Below are 22761 nucleotides of genomic sequence, written 5' to 3' on the forward strand. Positions count from 1 at the left end.
CGGAGTACTCCGTACTCCGTAAGAATACTTGCAACGGCATACAACGAGAACCCCTACCTTAAAAATGGATCGATAGGCCGTACTCTGTAACGGGTACAGCTAGGCCAGGGTCTATCGAAGCGAAGCACCTCATCGTGTCAGCAGGTGGTGCAAAATTACCAATCCCCGCATAATGTCTTCCATTGAAGCTGGGCCTGGGATTCTGGTCCGGTTCTTGCACTTCCGCCACAAACTTAGACTGAGAAGAATTCCAAGCGCATGGTTGGAGTCGACTTCTACCTGATTGGATACCCACGTGGCCTGATATTAGGAACAAGCAAACGACCGAGAGGCAGAAAATAACGACGATTGACGAGCGCACAGGATGCTTGCGCGATCTCGAATCTCGATGTAAGGTACTCCTGCATGTACCGCGTGGCGCAGTTTTGTCTCCATGGCTAGACCCTGCTGCAGAGCTCTAGAGTTCCAGTCTTCCGTGCTGGTAGTATTGGAGAGAGTTACCAGAGGAAGCTCAAGCTGAAGACCCCGCTCACCAAATGGTAACGTCACTCATCGTGCCCAACCGGCAACCAGCCTTTGGCATCGTTGCGCCGAAAGTGGAGCAGGCATCCTGGTTCCTGGATTGTAATAATGAGCTTGAGGAAACGGCAGGAAAGAAAGGTGCTTGGAATGCTGATCAGGGCACCAGCGTTGTAGCAGAGCCGCGGGGCCTGAATGACCCCTTGACCTTTGGTATGAGCTGTCCACGAAAGGGGACTGAAAGTCAAACCTAGCTGTTGCTATGTACCATGGAACAGCAAAGTATCCTCCTGTATGCTGCGTCTGGGGTGTGGGAGAAAGGATGATCCCAGAAGGCAATGCTAGTGTTTGAGCCGCCGCGGCCGTCTCACCTTTTAGATTTCTATACTCTGCAAGTATAGACGGTATGAGCTGTCAAGCACACCGCCAAGGGGAGATTCTATTTGAGGGTCCAGAAATTGTAGAAACACCCACCTGCGTCTCCACCCCGGATCGAATGGCGATGATTCGTGTCCGGCGTACCTGACGCTTGCCTATCACGGTGCAGAGTGCAGCCCCCGATCATCATGACCTCGCGGAGAGAGGGGTGGATGATTTCAGTTTGGTAGGAACCAACCTAAATGGTTATCGTCATCACCACCTGGATCTGAGGCGGCATCTTGCCGTCATCAACTATTGTTTCCCCTTACTTAGTCACTTCTCTTAGCTCTGGCTCCTCTTCTGGCCTGATTCTTTCCTTTTGAGCCCTCTCTGGCCTTCTTCCCTGCCTCCCATATTACCTTACCTTCCCACAGCCTTGTCGGCTCGTCTCGGCTTCCCAACGTCCTTATCATTATTCACCCTCCGCTTCCGCTTCCTCCCCAGAGGTGCCTGAGCCCGTCCATACACGCCAGCGACACCGTCGCTTCCTATTAATAGGCGCCGTTTTTGACGGATCTGATTGTATTGCAATTTTGAACTTCCCCTTCCTTCGCCTCGCGTCGATCCGTCAGTCGCCTCGCAGCATCTACTCGTCTATTATTAACACCCTGTTGCCCAGTATTGGATTTAGTTTGGGTCTTGGCTGGGCCCCGGTGTCTTGAATTACTACTGTCATACCCACAACAACCGGGACTCGACCTCTCCATCGAGTCCACCAAATCTTCGCCGTCTCACCTCTCTTCTTTTCTTTCCCCCTCCCCCATTTTCCAAGTCGACGCTTTTCACCTCCTCTCCTTTGGATCCAACTACTTTCCTTTATCGCCGACCGTGAGAGATGCGCCCTTGGTACTAATGCTTCGCCGTCTTCGCCCGGAGTTCGTCCAGTCGTCATCCTCAGATCACGTCCACGGTTTAACTCCATCCGTACTCATCTCATCCCCTCGCTTAAACACCCTGTTGGCGCAGGGATACCTCCATCCCTTTCCTGTAAGTTGTCATGCAACATTCAAAAACAAGGGAATAAAAGCAATGCAGAAAATTGTCTTTGGTTCCTGATCCATTTTCATCCCTTCGTTGCCGCTCATAGCGATCATAACATGGCCACCTGCTTACTTGACCTGCGTAAACGCTTCTAGTAGTCAGCATCTTCGGTCGATCTCGTCTTTTACCTCGTCTCGAAAGCGTCAATTCTCCCTTTTTTTAGTATCGTGTCAAAGCACATTTCCGAGTCGGACTCGTGTATACATTTTGGAGTGGCTTTCTCATGAAGTTTCGCTGTCAATATGTCTTTCTTACCTGTCAATAACATTTCTTCGCCACCAGACCGCGCCATGGAGGATGCAAACGCAACGTCTGCGACACCTCGCCCTCAATCAAATAGCATGCCCACTACACAGGATGCCGGGGCTTCAAGCAGTAACACTGATATCCATATGCCTGACGAGTCTCGCCGGAGTACACATTCGATCTCTGATGAGACCATCCAAGCCGACTCGGATGGAGAAGGTTCAGATAACGGGTCGGAGCGAAAGGAACATGCACCGCCATCGAAGAAAAAAAAGGGCCAACGTTTCTACTGCACCGACTTCCCGCCATGTAATCTCAGTTTCACTCGGAGCGAGCACCTGGCTCGCCACATTCGCAAACATACCGGAGAGCGGCCGTTTCAATGCCACTGTTCACGGCGATTCTCCAGGCTGGATAATTTGCGACAACATGCCCAGACTGTGCACGTGAACGAGGAGATACCAGACAGCTCGCTAGCGGCCACTGGCACTCGCTTTCAACGCCAGGTCAGAACTGATCGAGTGCGGCCTCAGGGTCGCGCGAGAGCAGGAACTGGAGGTAGTCAGGGAACACACAGCAGGGGCCACAGTAGGAACCTGTCGACATCAAGCATCGCTTCGACAGCCTCAACATTCAGCCAACCCGCGGAACTGCGCCGGCGCCCGCCGCCGTTGATCATGGCAAATGACGGAAGCGCGAGGTCTAGGCTAGGTCTTGACCCGATGATGGACACCCCCACTACGCCACCTGCCCAGGTTCGAGGTTTCCATGCGCCGCCGGGCGGCTCTCCATACACACCCTCCCAGATGTATCCCGCTAACGGCTCTCCTATGCCTGGGTCGGCCCAGGTTGCCGGCTTCTGGGAGGGCAAGACCGCAGCTCGTCGATTATCTGTTCCGTCAGGAATTAACCCTTTTGCACCCCAGCAATATGCTCATCCTTACACTGCTGCAACCTACGCAGCGCCTGGCGAAATATATGCTAGTCCTGTCAGCGGAAAATACCCAGTGGAAAGGGATTATCAACCGACGGAAGCTGAGTTGCGGCGAAGGACGTGGCATTATTCGACATGGCCTACTCCCTCCCGCACGGAATATAGTGGCCTCAGTAATTCTCAAACATCGGAAACGCTTCCAGCGGTTGGAGGCAACGAAACCGCAGACCGGCCGCCGCGTCTGCCGGGGATTGAAAGCTTCGACAAATTCGCTGCGCAGCGCTCCTTGACACCTCCTGTGCGCAAGCCCAGTCCGATGCAGGTAGACAACAAACCGCCTCCCGGTTACAACTTCAGCGGCGGGTTCAACTATGCACCACCACCGGGACGACCCGCCCCGCCTATTTCTGGGCCTGGTCACCGACGCGGCCACGTTTCGTGGGATATGTCGCTGCATACAAACCTGACCGGTCTTCACATCAGGGACAAGCCAATTTCCCAGCGTGATGCATCGACCTGGGGCCAACAAACTATCTCGGAACTTCGTAACATTGGTTCCCGTCCGTCATCATCATACCAGCAACAGCTCCAGGAGTTCCGTGGTCATCATGGCTCGTCTTCGTATAGCACCACTGCATCAAGCTCACATGCTGCGCGAACGAGCCCAGAAGATTCAAGTAGCAGCGAAGGAGTACACACTCCCTCAACAGCATCACTTGAGTACCATCCGGCCATTGTGCATAACAACGGCTTTGTCGAGCCCCATCATCCTCCCTTTTCTTCTGACACACCTCAAACTGTACGCACCCGTTATCAATGAGGACCAGCGATAAATCACTGATTTGGAGTCTAGGCTTGTCCTCCTATATCACAACCCGAAAACTACCATTTAAAACACGAATCGCGGCCTGGCCTCCACAATGTTTCAAGAGATCCTGGAATGGGTCGACTTGAGGCTCTTGTCGCGGTTGCTACGAGCGAAAACAAGAATGCCGCAGATATCATGGTGTAGCCAATCATGTCTACGTTATGTGCTGTGATCTTTACTGTCTCCCGGTCTCTTAATGGCCTATACCAGCTATCCGATTTCCTTCCGTCCAAACCTAGTGGCGCTATTTTTGTCAGCATCCCACTCTCCCCTCCAGACTACAACACCCACTTTCGTTTCCTTTCGGTTTGAGTGTACATGGCGTTTTAGACCCCGGGCCTATTGTGACTTGATTATATACACAGCGTTACGGCAGCTCTTGATGACTTGTGATGACTGATGAATGAACGCATAGTGATGGGTTCCAAGGAGGTGTTCTTTCGATGTCAATACTTTGTTCGGATTACTTTTTCTGTTGTGTTTAACTTTTGGCCTGCATGATCTGGCGTTCTCCTTCGGGTCGTGTGTTCAGCGCTTGAAGATACCCCAGCTTCAATCCCGGCTTTAGTTGCTGCGAGGTTCTGGGCAGAATTTCTTTCGTCGTGGTGTGGCAGCGTTTGTGTTACTGTTTTCTCTCGTTATTTTCCCTACCTGAATATATGAATCATCATTACTTCTGTGTTTGCCGTAAGCTTCTAATTGATTTTGGCGTTGTCGCGACTCCAGATTGCTTGTGGCTACAACCCTATGTGCTTTAGCTAAGTCAACCCAATTGATATCATCACTGGTCCAGTCGATCTTGAGCTTCCAAGTCTCTTTAATCTATTTACGTATACAATAAGAATAAGCCGTTAGAGTTCCCCACGATGATCTCATGAACTGTTTCGATCCATGTGGCTTGGCTTGGATAAATGCAGGTGGTGATGTGGTGATCCCCTGGTGACGTCAGGTAACCTGGAAGCATCGCCGAGTCTCCCCGCTCGCCAGTACTACATAAACCCCTGTGTCTCCCATAGTCTAAGGTCTAAGATCCAGAATCAGAATCACGAGCATCAATCGACTCTCCTCACTTACGACCTTTCTCACACCACACTACTCGAACGAAGGATATACAGACCCCCGTGTCCTACCTCACTACAACACAACCGACTTTATCACGTCACGACCTAACCCAACCCACCACTACCTACAATCACAATGGCCGCTGCCCCCAAGAGCCGTACTGGACTGTACCTTGGTCTCACCGCTCTCGGTGCTGGCGGTTACTACTTGTACCGCGCTGGAGGCGAACCCAAGGTTGCGAAGGAGGAGATGAACTGTTAGTTCTCCATTTCCGATGCCAGTGACCGACCATTGACTAACAACTGCACGGTAGACGACATCAACAAGGCCCGCGCCAAAGCCCCCGGAGCCGAGACAGGCGAGAGAGCTGGTGAGCGTGCTGGACTGGAAGCGAACCTGAACATCGATGAGGCTGTATGTTCTCTCTACTCCACAACTTTTGTCAACGATGGTGCTAACATGCCGGTGTCCAGGCAAACCAACCCGTAACCAAGAACACCGACCTGGCATCCCAGGCACAGCGAAAGTTCGACGACTTGAGCCAGGCGGGCAAGGACCAGGCGGCGCAGGCACAGAGGAAGCTGGACGACCTGAGCCAGGCCGGTAAAGACCAGGCGAGCAAGCTGAGCCATGAGGCGGAGCAGAAGGCGGCCGAGGCGAAGAGCACAGTGTCAGGCTGGTTTGGCCGGAAGTAGATACCCTCACTACGGAGTACTTGAGTTTCTTGGGTGCTTTTTATGATGATGATTGCATGAATGTGTGCTCTGTGGAGTACTTCAGGCTGTTCGGTATAGCTATACCTCGGTAGTTATTCCAGTCTAACTCAATTGACGATAATTAATGACAATAAAGGGCCCGATCTGGCTCCAATACTCCGTTCTTCTCGTAATTCTCCGGGGCAGTGGGGATCGAGGTATGCGGCATTCCAGACCTGGGTCTCGACCTGGACCTGAACACCGTGGCGATGCGTGGGCTTGGTTCGGTGGTATAGAATTGTTAAATAAACATCGATTGAATCTTCTGCTTCACGATCTGGACCTTAGAGCAAGCTTTACCACTTCTGAACTGTTCAATTATCGTGATGAGTTGACATGGTGCAAGTAATTTAACCCGATCGAGATGAAATCGCGAAATCGCGTCGCGACGCGTCTGTGCTAAAAAAACCCGCGTGGAGAATCTCTCCAATTTTAACCGCCCCATCATCCATCCCCTTACCTACACAAATCGAACCTCATTCTCACACCTATTTACCGTTGCGATTCTTCCGATTACCTTACCTTCCATGTTTATACTTCACTGAATAGCGGAACCATTTTAAGCTTAATAGTTTAATTATCTACGGAAGTCGCGATGCCTCGCACCTCCTCTACCGTCACGCGGAGCCGCTCAGCACGCCTTCCTCGAGCACAAACACAGCCGCAACCAGGGATTCAGGGTTTTGCAAGAGCGACCAAGCCTGGCGTCGGCCTCAGCGCGGTAGCAGACGGCAAGAAGGACCTCGAAGCCAAGCGTCCGACGCTCCCAGTCTCACCTTCCAAGAAGCGGAAGTTGAGCGAGCTTCACAATGTCGATTTTGTTGTGCGGGAACAAGGGCAGCAGGGGAAGGAGGCTACGGTTACGATCTCGGAGGAAAACCAGGAGAACGAGAATGTCGACTTGTTGAATTTGACGCCGTCGAAATCGCTCAAGTTCAGTTCATTATCTGTTTCGTCGCCGCGCAGTGGTCACTATGCTGCCCCTACATCTACACCTTCGGCTCTATCGCCTTCGCGCTCGACGCGCTCGGCGAGAACTAGCATTATCCGGGAGGACGAGGACGAGGATGATAGTGTGCCGTCCACACCCACGAAGCGTGTGGCTGCGACTCCGACGCGTCGAGCGAAGACGACTGCGTCATTACCGCGTTCAAGCGCGTCTTTCAGTCTTCCAGCGCGTCCGGCCGGCGTCGAGGAAATGGTCCGATTGCATTCGGCGTTTCTCAAGGCGTTGACGATTCACGCTGCGCACCGGGGTGTTGCTGCGCCTGCGGATCTAAGAGATTTCTTGCCTAGCATCGAGCGAATCTGGAAAAAAAGGAAGGTTGTTGTTAAAGATCTACAGCGGCTCCTGTGGATCTGGCGCCAGGGTCCGGGATGTGCGTTTCGACTTGCGAATCATGGGCTTGGGCGTGTTTGCTTGGAAAGGATTGCTGGGCGGGCGGAGCGGCTTAATGATGAGGCCGAGATGCAGAGCCGGTTTGAGGAGGCGGTGGATTTGCTCTACAAGCAGGTTGCAGAGCAGGATGAGGGTGAAGAGCTGGATTTCATTGCGACGCTGGGACTGGTCTCCATCGAGGAGTCTTTGGCGCCGTTTACGGCGTTCCGGAAGGGACAGCAGCGGCTGCAGGATTTGAAGGGGGGCGTTATCAAGGTGAAGATGGATGTGCTACTGGCCGAGGCCGCGAATGATGAGACCTCCGGGACGACGCCAGCGAAGATGCGTGACGCGACGACGAACCGACGACAGGGGCTGCTCGATCGAATCAAGAATAAATCGCTGCGTCAGTCGAAGCTGCCTCCGCCTCCATCTAAGGAAGTGCTACTTCGTCGTGCTGCATCTGGGCGTGTTGAGGAGGTTGCGAACGTACTTGCTCTTCTGCGGCCCGCCGGCTATGTAGGCAGTGGTCCGATGGCGAGAATGGCAGCGCAGCGTACACCGTTCTGTCTCGAGACCATCGTTCAGAGGGTGCAAGACTCAACGCGGAATCCTATATCGGAGAAAGAGGTGGAAGCTTGTCTGGAGATCTTGGCTCGAAACGACATAGCGGGCCACTGGGTGAGCATTGTTGTCGTGAACCAGCTGAAGTCGGTTGTTTTGCAGTCGTGCGGTGATGTCCAGCTGAAGGACATCGGGGCCAAAGTGGCCCAGTTGAAGCCGGGGTGGGAGGACACTCCAAAGCTTATAATTTGAAATCTGGCTCTTTTTTGCATATCACTGTTTGGATGGAAGTTTTTGGTTTACGGATACCTCATGGCAGCACGGCATTCTTGGAGTTATGACTACTGGCGACATTTTATGTACAAGCATAGCGTTGCATTTGATACCTGTATGATAGACTATACTTAATCAACTACTATTCAAAACTCCCAACCTGCTGCAAATTCTTCAATCATTCTTGACACGACTGTCAAACCAATTTGGCTCAACGCGGGCTCACGTGACTTAAGTCGCGTCTCGAACGCGCCAAGAATCTATCTATCGACGATAAGAGCAACGAAGCTCAAGACATCTTCCACAACGCACAGCCAGTAGTCAGATCATTTCCCGGGAGTACGTGTGGCTGCTGGTATTAACCATGTCATCTCGGCCAGACCTCAAGGTGAGCTCAATTCCTCAATTCGTCAACTCAACACCGAAACCAACTTTATCTGACAATCTATATCTCGCAGATCGACGACGAAGTCGGCTTCATCCGATTTTACCGCTCCCTCGACCCTGTAAGCGATGAGACTATCCGGATCTTCGACCGTGGCGACTGGTACTCGGCCCACGGCGCCGAAGCCGATTTCATAGCTCGAACCGTTTACAAGACTACCTCCGTCCTGCGCAACCTCTCCGGCGGCTTGCCGTCCGTCTCAATGTCCGTTACGGTGTTCCGAAACTTCTTACGAGAGGCACTGTTCCGACTAAACAAAAGAATTGAGATCTGGGGCTCTGTGGGTACAGGCAAGGGGCATTGGAAGAAAGTCAAGCAGGCGAGTCCCGGCAATCTGCAGGATGTGGAGGACGAACTTGGAGCCATGGGAATGGCAGGCGCAGGAAGTACAGGGGCGCCGATCATCATGGCCGTCAAGCTTAGTGCGAAGGCCGGCGAGGCGCGAAATCTGGGCGTTTGCTTTGCGGATGCGAGTGTGCGCGAGCTGGGCGTGAGCGAATTCCTGGATAACGATGTCTACTCGAACTTTGAGGCGCTTATTATTCAGCTCGGTGTCAAGGAGTGTCTTGTTGTGCAGGATGTCAATCGGAAGGATGTGGAGGTTGGCAAGATCCGGGCGATTTGCGATAACTGCGGGATTGCGATCTCGGAGCGGCCTGTGTCTGACTTTGGGGTGCGCGATATCGAGCAGGATCTTACGCGTCTCTTGAAAGATGAGCGCTCTGCTGGGACGCTGCCGCAGACGGAGCTCAAGCTTGCGATGGGAAGCGCGGCGGCGCTGATTCGGTACCTCGGTGTCATGTCGGATGCGTCGAACTTCGGGCAGTACCAGCTCTACCAGCATGACTTGGCGCAGTTTATGAAGCTTGATGCGGCGGCGTTACGGGCGCTGAATCTCATGCCTGGCCCTAGGGATGGGTCGAAATCGATGAGCTTGTTTGGGCTCTTGAACCATTGCAAGACGCCTGTTGGAAGCCGGCTGCTGGCCCAGTGGCTGAAGCAGCCGTTGATGGATCCGACTGAGATCGAGAAGCGACAGCAGCTTGTTGAGGCGTTTGTTGTGAGCACAGAGCTGCGGCAGACCATGCAGGAGGAGCACTTGCGATCGATTCCGGATCTGTATCGGCTTGCGAAGCGGTTTCAACGGAAGCAGGCGAACCTAGAGGATGTGGTGCGTGTATATCAGGTTGCGATTCGGCTGCCCGGGTTTGTGAACTCGCTGGAGAATGTCATGGATGAAGAATATCAGACACCACTTGAGACAGAGTACACGGCCAAGCTGCGCAGTTACTCAACTAGCCTAGCGAAGCTGGAGGAGATGGTTGAGACGACGGTTGACCTGGACGCTCTGGAGAATCACGAGTTCATCATCAAGCCTGAATTCGATGACAGTCTACGCATCATCCGCAAGAAGCTGGATAAGCTGCGCCAGGATATGTACCAAGAGCATAAGGCCGTCTCAAAGGATTTGGATCAGGAGATGGATAAGAAGCTGTTTCTTGAGAACCACCGCATGCACGGGTGGTGCTTCCGTCTAACACGGAATGAGGCGGGTTGTATTCGCAACAAGAAAGCATACCAGGAGTGCTCAACGCAGAAAAACGGAGTGTACTTCACTACAACGACGATGCAGGCTCTCCGCCGGGAACATGATCAGCTTTCCTCGAATTACAACCGCACTCAGACAGGGCTTGTCTCGGAGGTCGTTTCCGTTGCAGCGTCGTACTGTCCCGTCCTAGAGCAATTAGCCGGCGTTCTCGCTCACCTCGATGTCATTGTGAGCTTTGCGCATGCTTCGGTCCACGCTCCAACGGCCTACACTAGACCCAAGATCCACCCGCGAGGCACAGGAAACACCGTCCTCAAGGAAGCACGACATCCCTGTATGGAGATGCAAGATGACATCTCCTTCATCACTAATGACGTCTCGCTTATCCGTGACGAGTCCTCATTCCTCATCATCACCGGTCCCAATATGGGCGGTAAATCAACATACATCCGCATGATTGGTGTCGTCGCGCTCATGGCGCAGACAGGCTGCTTCGTCCCATGCACCGAGGCAGAACTTACAATCTTCGATTGCATCCTTGCCCGTGTCGGCGCGAGCGATTCTCAGCTGAAAGGCGTTTCAACCTTCATGGCCGAGATGCTTGAAACATCTAATATTCTCAAGTCCGCAACCTCCGAGTCCTTGATTATTATTGACGAACTGGGCCGCGGTACCAGCACATACGATGGATTTGGTCTCGCCTGGGCGATCTCAGAACACATCGTCAGCGAGATCCGCTGCTTCGGGCTTTTTGCAACCCACTTCCATGAACTCACGGCATTGGCCGATCGATACCCTAAGTCTGTCAAGAACCTGCACGTCGTCGCATTTATCGGTGATGGAACTGAAGAACAGGAGGACAAGAAGAAGAGTCAACAGAAGGTCACCCTTCTCTACCGCGTCGAACCGGGAATCTGTGACCAGTCCTTCGGTATCCACGTCGCCGAGCTTGTCCGCTTCCCTGAAAAGGTAGTCAATATGGCGCGACAGAAGGCCGAGGAGCTGGAAGATTTCACGTCCGCCGATCCCTCAGGCAAGGCTGCTTCTACCGCGATTGACAAGTATTCGCAGGAGGAGGTTGAAGAGGGTAGTGCACTTTTGAAGGCGATGCTGCTTAAGTGGAAGAGTGCGATTGAGGAGCCTGGGAAAGAGATGACGGTTGAAGAGAAGAGGCAGATTATGAGGGATCTCGTGAAGAGTGATGAGAAGCTACAGACGAACCGGGTCTTCCAGGGGATCCAGGCACTGTAATTGATGCTATAAGAGTCCCTTTTGTTTGTGTCTTTTGATTCGGGGTGTCTAGGGTATGTTTCTGTCTGTTTAATGGTGGCAGTTATGGCGTTCGGGGGTAAATTCTACGGGATAGATTCTAGCTAGGTCTTCTATTTTTCGGGTAATGGATATCATGAACATCTATCTAGTCTTTTCAAGGTATATGATCAACATCTAGAGCAATGTCCTTGCTCCATGCCCTGTTGCCCGCTATAGTGTGGAATCACGTGCATCAGGGTCCAGAGTCCAGGCGCATCGGAGTAAATACGGAAATTCGCTGGATGGACAGCGACACCACGAACACTCCAAACGCTCATTCATCTCTTGTTCTTTCCCCCATTGAGTGTTCTTGTCTACTCGGTTTGATTCGCCCTTCAAGCGCCCGCGCGTCCGTCCTTCGACTCCTGCATACGCAATCCGAACCCCACCCCTGTCCCTCGTTCTCCGTCCGTGATGTCCCTCCGGTCCAATTGAACGAAGCTGGCCCATCCGATCGCATTCAACAACAGCCTGATTCATGCACCCCTTTTCCATTCTCACCCTCGGCATCTTCGTAGCGGGCTACATCACCGCGAGGTGGGATCTCGTCACCCGGTTATACGAACTGGCCATATTTGCCTGGGATCACGGCGTCGTGGTACGTTGCTTCCGTCGCGCTACAGAGCGCTTCATGTGAGCTCTACTAATCTCCAATCGCTTAATAGACTAGGACAGCGAAAGGCTTCGTCTTTCTTTCCGTTTTCTTTTTCCTACTCATTATCCCAATCAATCATCTTGCGCAAAAAGAGTGTGATCACGTACGTTGCATTGTTATGGATTGGCTAGCTATAAAATACGGCAGGGACTAACTACTGTTCTGTCGCTCTAGCATCCCCGACCTGTCCACCTCGGTGTCTCCGCTCGCGAACAACTACGCCGTCGCGGCTCGTTCTAGGCTTCGGTGGAGGATGACAAGTTGACAATATGCAGATGAGCGATGGATTGCTACGGGTATTTTGGCCATACGACCTTCCTCGGTCCTCAGCGCCGGGCGTAATTGTTGGGTGGCGGAACTCGGAGCTGGACTTGTTTGTGCTGGCCGTGTTGGAGGATGTTGAGCCTCGAAATGTCGATAATGCCCTCCGCGCCGGTATCCTCTTCCGCAACAGCCCCCATCCGGTTCCGCGCATATTTGGCCTATGCGGTCGTTCGGCGATGCATGTTTTAGGGTCAACGAACCCTCGGGATCCGCCGACAGCGTTCAGTGCGTCGCATTTAGTCGTTACTACTCGGCCGCCGGGGAAGGTGCCTAGGATATATTGCCCGCCGGAGACCGGTCTTTCGATTCAGGTCATTATGTTCCACCGGCCAGATCCAACGAGGATGGAGTATATGTCGCTGAACCCTATTTCTCTTGCTTTGGAGGACAAGGTTCTTGCTGCGGACAAGGCGGATGGGATAACGGATATGATAGAAACCGGTGAAAGCGCGCAGAAGGCTCGCGCGCAAAAATTGGTGGAGAAGCTGAGACTGCATACGGTGGTCAAGCATGTTGCATCGCACAAGGAGTTGGCGCTTCCATTCATCGTCAACCAGGTCAATTGCGCATACGAGATGGGGAAGCTGATAGAGAAGAACAGCAGCCTGATCGGTATCCGTGTGAAGCGGAGCATGAGTGTTTCGGAGCGGGTGGTTGAGTCGGCGACGACTGCGCGGGACCTGTTCGTCCTCGGGGTGTCCTTTGTCTTTTGGCAGTGGATATGGCCGGTCGTTACTCGGATATTTGTGATAGGGCTGGTTTTTCACCGCGTCATTGCGGACTTTGTCCTGCAGGTCCTGGAATGGCGTGCCCGGCCTGATGCGGCGGCATTGAAAGATATCTCTGCGACAGCGCAGCAAGTGGACATTCGCTTGCAGCAGTTTTGCTACTGGCCTACGCAGTATGTTAAGTTGCGGCAGAGGAAGGATGACTGGGAGAGTGTGACCACCTACCATGCGCACTACATTCGGTTCTATAATAGTCTGTGGCTTGTTGCCAACGATGTGATTATTGGAATTGCCATGGGCTCATACATCATCGATAATGCCAACTGGGTAGCTTACCAGATCAATCATGTTCTCAGCGGTTGGACGGTCGAGGGCCTGCAGCGGACGATCTCCTGGCTGATGGACTGGCCTGCTGGGTTGAAGTTGAACAATGAGCTTGCTGCGTTCCTGGGTGATCTTTTTCTATGGGTTATTGAGAACTGGGCAGCATGCATTGCAAACCTTCAACCTTACCTCCCTCACATCATCTACGTTATCGGATGCGCGAGCTTCGCCGGCGCCAGCATGCCAATCGCCCTGTTCTCGGACCTCATTTCCATTCTAACAGTACATATTTACTCGTTCTACATTGCATCAGCGCGGATCTTCAACTGGCAGCTCACGATCATCATCTCACTATTCCACCTCTTCCGCGGTAAGAAGCGAAACGTCCTCCGCAACCGTATAGATTCTTGCGACTACGACCTTGACCAGCTTCTTCTCGGAACTATCCTATTTACCGTCCTCTTTTTCCTCTTGCCTACGGTGATCGTTTTTTACCTCGCGTTCACGTCCGCGCGCATGTTGATAATCTTTCTGAAGGCGGGACTTGACACCTGGCTCGCCTTTCTGAACCACTTTCCGCTTTTCGCGCTGATGTTGCGCGTTAAGGATTCGAGGAGGTTACCGGGTGGCATCCGCTTTGAACTCCGTGCTGAACACGACAACTCGCCTAATACCCTCGAACCAACGATACACTACATCCACCTTGAAGTATGCCTCCCTTGCCGTTTTACAAGTCAGGAGACTAACGAGCCCAGTCCATTCCCTTGACCCTCCGCGCCATGTTCGACCAATACTTCCAACTCGGCCACCGCCTGCGAAAACACTACCTCTCACCACAGGTCATCTTCTGCCTCTTCACCGGCCGCTTTGTGCCTCCCATCCACCGCCGCAACCTCTACAGTATGCAATACAGCATGCTTCCTGATGTTCGGCCTTCCCTTGCACAGGTGTGGAGTGAGTTGACCCAGCCGACGAGGAAGTCTGGTGGTAGCTCCTCAGGGTCGAGCTCTGGACAGGGTAGTAATAGTATTGGAATTGGGATTATGGGCATGAAGGTTGGCGGGCATGGGGAGAGGAGGAGGGGGTATCGATGATCCGATGATTTTATGTGGCATGAGAGGACCTGTATAAATAATGATGGTGGGTGGTTGTACGTACTATTTCTATTCTCTATACCTAATTAATACCAATACCCCATTTCGTATGAAGATACCTCAAGATTTTGGGTGCTTCATGTGGTTAGCTAGACCATCTCATTCTCGATCCCGATCCCAGGCGTATGTGCGGTATCCCTTTTGGGCTTCTAGGGTCCATCACCACTCTCCTCCCCTCCTTGTCTGTATCCGGATTGCAGTGTAAAAACATCTATAAGCAGGCCGCCTCGGGTCTCTTCTCAGTGCGCTCTGGGCTTTATCTGAGCAGCCTAGCCCTATCGAAGACCTACTTCAGCTTCAGGCCATGGTTCTACAAACCTGACATTTCTGGGAGTCATCGTCAAGGTAGCTATGTCTTGGCATACCGAGCACTGGGACGATTGGGATGGTCTACTACCGGTAGTCCGTTGCCTGATTTTCGCGGTATCTCATGCTCAGCAATGCAACGATATATATGTGTTCGGGCGTGGGATCTCCAGTGTGATGAATGCGTTTTAACGTGAGATTTATACCCCCATACAAGCACCCATCGCCTTCTTATACCCCAGCACACGTTCAAGTAAGAAAAATCGAATATCAGACATGTTCTTCTGGACATCTTACACCATTTCGGATGGTTGTTGAAAGAGCTGCGTGATTGTCACCCACGCTTTGCCTTTTTGAATACCCATTTGAGTAGTCCTGTCTCCGTCCGTAGGAATTGTCTTTTAGGGCAACTCCTACTAGTTTACCTTGCCGGAATCGTCCACGTAACGTTCAATGTCCTCATTCCGTTTAACATTAACATCGGTCGCTCTCAGCTTAAAATAGCACCGACCAGCTCAGGTCGATTCCCCGTTTCGGAACGCATTGCTTTTTTTGTTTATGAAGCTTTTGGAAGCCCATCTGTCGAATCTCGATATACCTTCATTTGTATAGATCCAACCCGAGTCCGCGGCTCCGGGTGCGGCTCCGAGAAGCCTTGGCCCTTCCTACTCTATTCTCCCCAGCCTCAGCAAAGAGCATAAATTTTAGCTGTCCCCGGTCAAACTAGGGCTACGCTCGCTTCTTATCCTCGTGCCGGATTCAGCAACGTTTGATGAGCTGTAAAACACTCCATATAAACATAAATTCATAGCCAACAATCACTGCAGAACTCGGCCATTACTCTCCTCAACGACAAGATCAAACTCAGGCTGGAACTCGGTGTAGAAGTTATGCTGCGGCCTGTCAGTATGCCGTGATATATCAGTCAATTCAAGGAGCCATAAGATAGACATACCGCATTCTGCGCCGCATCAGCCGTATACTGCGCGATATTGTCGGGGATGATCTTCTTGGGGACGCCATTGGCAGCCGCAGCCTCGGCCATCAGTTGCGCGTGGCAGGCGGAGTCAAGACTGACGAAGAGCCAAGCGGCTTCGTCGACGGTTGAGCCGACTGTGATGAGGCTGTTCCATGTTAGTGGTAGGGGGAAGGGGCTAGGCGATAAAGGAACTAAAACGCACCCATGGTTCTGCAAAATGCAAGCAATATTGTCCTTCCCCAGCGCGGCAGCGATAGCTCTCCCTTCATCCTGCGCGAGCGCAACACCACCGTGCTCTTCGTAGACGCTTAACTTGCCGTAGAAGTTGCAGGCATCTATATGCGCCCCATTAGCCTCGCTCCACCTATACACCAGATCAAGTCATAAAGAAAGAGATATAGTACCTTGAGTAATCATCTCAATAGGCTTGCCAAACGCACTCCACGCCTTCCCGTAAACGCCATGCGTGTGCGCCGCCGCCATGACATCCGGCCGCGCCTTGTGGATCTCCGAATGGATCATGAAGCCCGCCTCGTTGACGGGCTGCTGGGCACCACCCTCAGTCACGTACCCGTCCGCATCAACGAGAACAAGGTCAGATGCCTTCATGGCGGAGAAGTGCTTGCCGAAGGGGTTGATCCAGAAGTGGTCTTTTAGGACGGGGTCTGCACGCCGCGTTAGCAGGCCATTTCAAGAGTAGGAAAGCAAGGCATCATACCTCTCACAGAGATATGTCCGCTAATCCCCTCGTTAAACCCTTGCTTCCCGAAAACCCGGAACGCAGCGGCCATGTGCTCCTTGATCCATTGGCGCTCGGCGTAGGGGTCGGTGAAGGTCGGGATGCCGCGGAGCTTGAGGGTTCCAGCGCGGTTGCCGCGCGCGACGGCCTGGAAGGTCTTATCTTCGAGAGCTGGAGTGATGGGTTTCTTGCCCTTGTCTTCGTGCTCAGTTGGTGTTACTACCACCTGGGCTGGGGCGGGGGTTGTGAGTGTCGTGGTGGACATCTTGTATGATTATCCGGTACCTCTAGTGATAAGAGGAAATGGGGTCGATGGATGAGATACTGAGAGGACTCCATTCGAGCAGACGGGACTGTCGTCTATTTAACTTTCAGCCTTATCTTGCACCCCACTTGATCCGTTGGAGAAGTTGGAGAGTTGGATGCGGTGATACGGGGTTGTCGTCGGAAGGCGCATGTTGTTTGCAGGCGTCGGAATTGGAGATGCAGACTCTATTGGTTTAGATATTGTTTGCCACGGCTTTGGGATTGATGCTATGTAGGTTAGGTAGGTATGCATCACCTGCGTCAGTGACCGAGTCAATTAGAGGATCAGTTCTATTCATAAATGATGGACGCCCGAAACCAGAACGCCATCTATACAAAGCCCATGCCAGCTAGGGTATACATACACAAGAATATATACAATGTGAAGGAACAAAATCACGGCAACTCGTGAACGTAAGAGCTGCCAAAGAACTGGTGATAGAAAGACAAGTAGTAAAAAAAAGGAAAAAAGTAAGCGAATGCAGTTGATCGGGACGGGCTGGCTATACCGCGCCATCTCCCTTCATATTCATCATCTCATACTCTCCGCCGCCGTTGCGTCCACGCCCTGAAAGAAGTCCAGTGCTGCTCTCACCGGTTTGAGACGACTCTCCCGAGCCCTACCTCGAGGAGCCGGTACCAATGCCACCGAAGCTAATCGGTTGAAGCTCGCGCCATCGACAAGCCCACATGCCGAGAGAAATCATAAAGGCGGCGCTGGCGCACTGCAAGGCCCACCAGAGCAGATTGGAAGGAAGAGAACGTGTGTAGAATGTCGTGATGATAAGATGTATGAAATGTATCGTGAGAGCAAAGTCGGGAATGAGCTTTGAGCGAGACACAAGGAGAAGCAGGAAGATGACACTATAGAAACGAATTATTAGCAGGGCAATCGAAGTCACGCCATAGATAGGAGAGCCCACCATAGAAAGCTATTCAACATCCACACAAACCCCAGCATCCACCCTAGCGTCGTATCACCCCGCAACGCATTCCAACTAAAGACTAGATCCAACGAGAACGCCGTGCCGTAGACAAGCGTCGTGAACAGGATCAGAGTCGTCGCGGTGACATAGTAGGCGGCCTGGAGGAGGAGGATCTTGCGGATGATTTTCAGCGGTGGGAGGTCTGTTCGCGCCCCCGCTGGAGGAGGTCGTCGGCGCGGGGGCATGAACTATTCGTGTACCAGTTTGAACTGGTCGTTCGGCAGATTGTGTCTTGTTCGGCGCGGCGATGGGGAGGGTTAACGGTGCTGTCGGAGAGGGCCCGTCGATGTGGGGGATTTCGTGACAGGACGGCGCGCAGATTCGGAGGACAAGCCCTTTAATAAAGGTACTTGTCGTATGGCCTGGTACATCCACCGGAGCGTGTTAAGGGTGGTGTAATGGAGCTGTCAAGTAAAATGACGAAGGTGAAGCTGGCGGAGTTGAGCAACTATTGACCATGCTGGCTTAGCGCCACATGACCTTGCGGAGCAGGCTGCCTGCGGGACGAATCTCGGAGTCGGAGCTCCAGACTCTGATAGCTTGGACAACACCTTGAGCTTGCCTTCCACACAGCAATTGTTATTTCTACACTCCGGAAACTCCGCACACAATGGGCTGGTTCTCTTCGTCGTCATCGGACACCAAACAAGCCTCCGACGGTGGCCGCATAGCCCCCGACCGAACCTCGCGACAACGGTGCTGGATCGGCCGCGACCAGTTCTTCGCTTGCCTGGACAACAACGACATCGTCGACTCTATCAAAGGGGACAAAGAGGCGCGAAAGAAGTGTGCACAGGAGATTGCGGAGTTTGAGGCCGCCTGCTCGAGTACATGGGTATGCATTATCCGATGGGAATTACGTCCCCGCTCGGAGATGTCGGCAAGATGGGAGGCAGAGGCTGACTGTTTCACTACAGGTAAAATACTTCAAAGAGAAGCGCGTGATGGAGTACAACCGGGACAAGACGATCGAGCGGATCAAGAAGGAAGATGCAGCCACAGTTCAGGACCTGAAGTCGCAAGGGTGGTCAGGGAAATAAAAGCTTGGGTTCAGGCGATGGAAAGGATTGAAATTCTGGGTTGACGAGCAGGGGGCTCTTGTACTTGTACTATATCACGCTTAATGACTCAAACTTCTCTACCAATGTCCAGGCTCGCAATTAGTATTATTGTAGCTTAGGGTGTGACCAGGAATAAGTGACACTCCACGTTATGTGGTAAGGCGACTAGATACATGTAGCCATGGAAAATAAACAACATAACCGACGCCGGTGGATAGAATGGCCCAAGATAACAGGAACGGTGGAACAGCGATTGATCTCTTTTTGTCTTAACGCCTGAATGAACGAACATTGACCAGACGATTGCCGTGATAAATACGGAATTTCAACCCTTTGAGCCTCAAGCGAAAACAAACAATCAGCGCCTGACTCCGTTGGTGCAAAATCCGCAAATGGATGAATAGGGTGATAATGAATTCAAGAAAAATCGTGACTCATTGTTTCCACTTGCCCAACTGGCTCATGAGATTCTGGACTTGTTGGGAGGCCATAGTAGGCTGCCCCTGTTGGTGGTGTCCCCCTACTTTGGCCAAGAGTGACAATAGGTTCGGATCGGATATTGGCGAGGCGCTATGGCCTTGCATAAATGGTTGGTGTGGAAGAGGTTGTTGGGAAAGAGGTTGTTGCGGGAGAGGCGGTTGCGAAGGATTGAGCGAAGCAGGCTGTCGAGTGGCGACGCTTAGAAGACTCGCCAAATCTGGAGTAGGGACAGGATTCGGGATGGGGGGTATCGGCTGCTGCGCGGCTGGTACTGCAGTTGGCCGCTGTTGCAGGGCAGCTAGCAAAGACTGCAAGCCAGCCCCATCAAGGTGCGAAATGGCGTTTGCAAGATTGGGCTGGTTTGGAAGTGTAGGAGCGGCAGGATGAGGTAGAGGTGCAGAGGGGAGGTGAGGAACCCCATAAGCAGGGGATGGGAGAGGCACATTTGGTGCGTTTCGTTGCAGAGTTTGAGCCTGACCGACGATATCTGCTGCAACATGGGGTTCAAGGTCGGGATACTCTACAGCCGCACGTTAGCTAAAGCCTAGAAACAAACGATGGAGGAACCCACCAATGGACCGGACATTATCAACACCTGCACTTCGGTCGAAAATCTGCAGCGGTATCTTTCTTTGTAGATAACTGGGTCGTGAAAGTCTCACCACGGCAAGAACGCCTTCAGAGGCCTGTCGCTTGACTGCAGCGTCCAAGGGGATACGCGCTCCTAATACCAGAACATCTACTCGAAGTCCACGGTTCCGGAAGCTGCTCTCTACATGGTAGATGAAGTTCCTGGCAGGAAATTAGAGAGGAATCTTTGTAAACGTAGAGAAATTCCCTTACCGGTCTAGCTCCTCGAGAACCAGTATCTGCACGTCCGGCACATCTCTGGGGGCTCGCCTGGGAACAGGTATATCCGCATCGCTGTCATACGTCGCGCGGCCACGAGGGCTTGGACTGCGGTATCGTCTATCCCTTCCGTAAGGCGAACGAGAGCGTCGCCTGTCACGCCGATCGAACCGTTCTGGGGTTCTATCTCGAGACCGATATCCCTCCCGTAGACGGTATCCGCGCGGAGAAGGCGACCGCGGTGGGCGGTAATCCTCCCGCCTACGGTGACAGGGCTCATCTCGGAAGTCACTGAATGGCAACCTTGCTGGTTCGTGTGGTCGATCGTAACGGTCCCCCGGGCCCCTCGACGACCTATTGCTCGGAGGTCCGCCTCGAGCATAGTCGGGTGACCTTGAGCGACGAGGGGGAGCACGTGAAGCTTCCGACTGGGTTGGTGCCGGCCTGGTATTCCGCTGCGGTTTAGATATTTCAAGATCTGAATAGCGAGTCAGATGGGATTATATAGACGACCAACCGCGATACTTACGAACTTTCCGTCCTCTCACGATAGCTCCTTGTTCGCCTTCGAGAGCCCGTTTGCAGGACGAGACCTCGAGAAACTGTATGAAGCCGTAGGCTTGTTTGATCGAGATCTGTGCGAGCTTTCCATAATTATGAAAAATGTGAAAAAGGTCTCGTTTGGTCACTCTTTCAGTGGGTAGATTGCCTACAATGAGCAAAACCCGTTAGAACGATTTCGTTTGAGAAGCGCGGAAGCGTACTGACCAACAAATAATCTTGATCCATATGGAAAGCGATCCCAGAGTCCCTCAGTCACGTAAACTCTTTCTTCATGCAGGAATGCGTCATATTTTTTCTGAACATCTGGACCCCACGGCGCATCATCATCGGAGCGGAGTGCTTGTCGATCGACTCGGCCGTTCTTCGGCATCGCGGGCACTGGCGGTTCTTGGGTCTCCGCTGGAGAGGATGGCGGTTGTTGGAAGCTAGCCACCGGCGGAGGGGGAAGGGAAACGCCCCCGGAGGATGTCCCTGGAGCACCAGCCGGCAAGGAAGACAGTCCGACGTTGGATTGGTAATTACTCGGCTGAGACGCGAAGGGATTTGACGCGTTAGAGGCATTATGGGCGGGGAGTTGATGATATGAACGAATATCATCGCTGGGGTTGTAATTAGGGTGAATAGAGGGCTTCTCCTGTGGTGGAGGGCGCGGAGGGAGGCCTAGGGAGGATTGAGGCACTTCATCGGCTGCAGCTTGGGGTGAGACTGAAGCAGAGTCCGCTGGGATAGTGGTTGTGGACGCGGTAGGTGCTGAGGGAGATGTTGAAGTTGGTGGGAGATTATCAAGGAGGTTCTGGAAGTCGACACCATTCCCAGCACTATTATCCTCGAACATTCCCTCCGCGTCTAGTCGGCCATGCGACGCCGCCTGGCTTTGCAAGGCGCCGATGGAGTGGTTTACCTCAGTCGCGAAGGAATTGTTGCGAGCAGCATAGGAAGAGAATGGGTGGGCATCGGGGACAGGGTGGGTTTGAAGGGAGCTAGGATCTGATGCAGCACACGCCGTTAGAGAAGAGTCTGTAGTATTCCCAACACTCGAGGGCTGTGTGGATAAAGTTGTGTTGGGCGAGGGGGGTGAAGCGGCAGTTGTGGCTGGAGAAGGGGTATCGGCATCCATCAACGCGTTATTCATTAAGGGAGGGCCAGAATGGAGGCTACCTTGTATATGCGATTGATGCTGTGATGGTGGTTGTTCCTGACCACGCTGTACAGAGCCATGCCACCCCGCTTCACCCGCGCTTGTATACTGTCCATTCAACTGCGCACCGTAGCTGTTGCCATAGAAGTCCTCGGCCTGCCCATAAGTCGAGGTGTCGTTGAAAACGGGGTCCATTTGATTCTGCAACACAGGGATACTGGTAGGTTCCGCGACGTGTACCGGCCGAGGGCTTTCGGGAGTCAAGGTCTTGCCGCGAAAGTGGAGAGCCTCATCTGGGAAGTCTGGCGTCATGTAGACCAAGGTAAGAGAGTGAATTCATCTACAAGCAAGCAAGAAGGGCGACTGGAGAGGCGAATCCAATATCGCAGCTTTTCAACGAAGAGCGCAGAGCAGTGAAAGCTTAAGTGGGGCTGTCGTGGAAAAAAACCAGGCGGGCGGGTTGGAGCACTCGAGGGCGGCGAGGCAAGTGGAAAAGTTAGGGAGACAAAGAGAGGTTTTGGGGAGAGAAGAAAAGGCGTGCCTATGGCGGGGAAGGAGGATGAAGAAATAGACTGATAAGGGAAGGAAGAGGAGGAGGTCAGGTGTAGCAGGGAAGGAGATGCAGAAAGATCTATCGGAGGCGACGGAAAAAGTCGATGAGGAGGATCGGAGCTCAGACTGGGAACAGGGACCACCAGTGAAAAAATAACAAATAGCACCACCTAAGAAGTTCCCCTCCGGGCACCGATCGAAAATAACGTGGACGAGCAGTGAATGACCCTGGGCTCTCCAGTATACTGGGA

At 52.8% G+C, this 22761-nt stretch overlaps 8 protein-coding genes across 8 annotated transcripts; 6 read left to right on the top strand and 2 right to left on the bottom strand.

Moving 5' to 3' along the window:
- Positions 1-2222: 2222 nt before the first annotated feature.
- DSM5745_03090 (C2H2-type zinc finger protein) lies at positions 2223-3980 on the top strand (the record flags this gene model as incomplete). Its single annotated transcript, XM_026745106.1, has 1 exon — positions 2223-3980. One exon carries the CDS (start codon positions 2223-2225, stop codon positions 3978-3980), a length of 1758 nt encoding a protein of 585 aa, XP_026605972.1.
- A 1245-nt stretch (positions 3981-5225) lies between these two features.
- Positions 5226-5785, top strand: DSM5745_03091 (uncharacterized protein; the record flags this gene model as incomplete). The annotated part of the gene is made up of 3 exons (XM_026745107.1): positions 5226-5346; positions 5404-5504; positions 5564-5785. 3 exons carry the CDS (start codon positions 5226-5228, stop codon positions 5783-5785), a joined length of 444 nt encoding a protein of 147 aa, XP_026605973.1.
- A 655-nt stretch (positions 5786-6440) lies between these two features.
- On the top strand, positions 6441-8039 carry DSM5745_03092 (DNA replication factor Cdt1 C-terminal domain-containing protein; the record flags this gene model as incomplete). The annotated part of the gene is made up of 1 exon (XM_026745108.1): positions 6441-8039. The coding sequence occupies one exon, from the start codon at positions 6441-6443 to the stop codon at positions 8037-8039; it is 1599 nt and encodes a 532-aa protein (XP_026605974.1).
- A 385-nt stretch (positions 8040-8424) lies between these two features.
- Positions 8425-11305, top strand: DSM5745_03093 (mismatch repair ATPase MSH2; the record flags this gene model as incomplete). The annotated part of the gene is made up of 2 exons (XM_026745109.1): positions 8425-8448; positions 8519-11305. 2 exons carry the CDS (start codon positions 8425-8427, stop codon positions 11303-11305), a joined length of 2811 nt encoding a protein of 936 aa, XP_026605975.1.
- A 990-nt stretch (positions 11306-12295) lies between these two features.
- DSM5745_03094 (phosphatidylinositol N-acetylglucosaminyltransferase) lies at positions 12296-14490 on the top strand (the record flags this gene model as incomplete). Its single annotated transcript, XM_026745110.1, has 2 exons — positions 12296-14104; positions 14152-14490. 2 exons carry the CDS (start codon positions 12296-12298, stop codon positions 14488-14490), a joined length of 2148 nt encoding a protein of 715 aa, XP_026605976.1.
- Positions 14491-15674: 1184 nt separating this feature from the next.
- On the bottom strand, positions 15675-16839 carry DSM5745_03095 (class II aldolase/adducin domain protein; the record flags this gene model as incomplete). The annotated part of the gene is made up of 5 exons (XM_026745111.1): positions 15675-15749; positions 15812-15980; positions 16038-16170; positions 16240-16500; positions 16554-16839. The coding sequence occupies 5 exons, from the start codon at positions 16837-16839 to the stop codon at positions 15675-15677; spliced, it is 924 nt and encodes a 307-aa protein (XP_026605977.1).
- Positions 16840-18476: 1637 nt separating this feature from the next.
- Positions 18477-18906, top strand: DSM5745_03096 (cytochrome c oxidase subunit 6B family protein; the record flags this gene model as incomplete). The annotated part of the gene is made up of 2 exons (XM_026745112.1): positions 18477-18701; positions 18784-18906. 2 exons carry the CDS (start codon positions 18477-18479, stop codon positions 18904-18906), a joined length of 348 nt encoding a protein of 115 aa, XP_026605978.1.
- A 455-nt stretch (positions 18907-19361) lies between these two features.
- Positions 19362-22270, bottom strand: DSM5745_03097 (putative RNA-binding protein (Nab3); the record flags this gene model as incomplete). Its single annotated transcript, XM_026745113.1, has 5 exons — positions 19362-19927; positions 19979-20199; positions 20251-20734; positions 20786-20965; positions 21025-22270. The coding sequence occupies 5 exons, from the start codon at positions 22268-22270 to the stop codon at positions 19362-19364; spliced, it is 2697 nt and encodes an 898-aa protein (XP_026605979.1).
- Positions 22271-22761: the final 491 nt, after the last annotated feature.

This window comes from Aspergillus mulundensis (assembly GCF_003369625.1).
Source record: "Aspergillus mulundensis strain DSM 5745 chromosome Unknown scaffold_2, whole genome shotgun sequence".
NCBI lineage: Eukaryota > Fungi > Ascomycota > Eurotiomycetes > Eurotiales > Aspergillaceae > Aspergillus > Aspergillus mulundensis.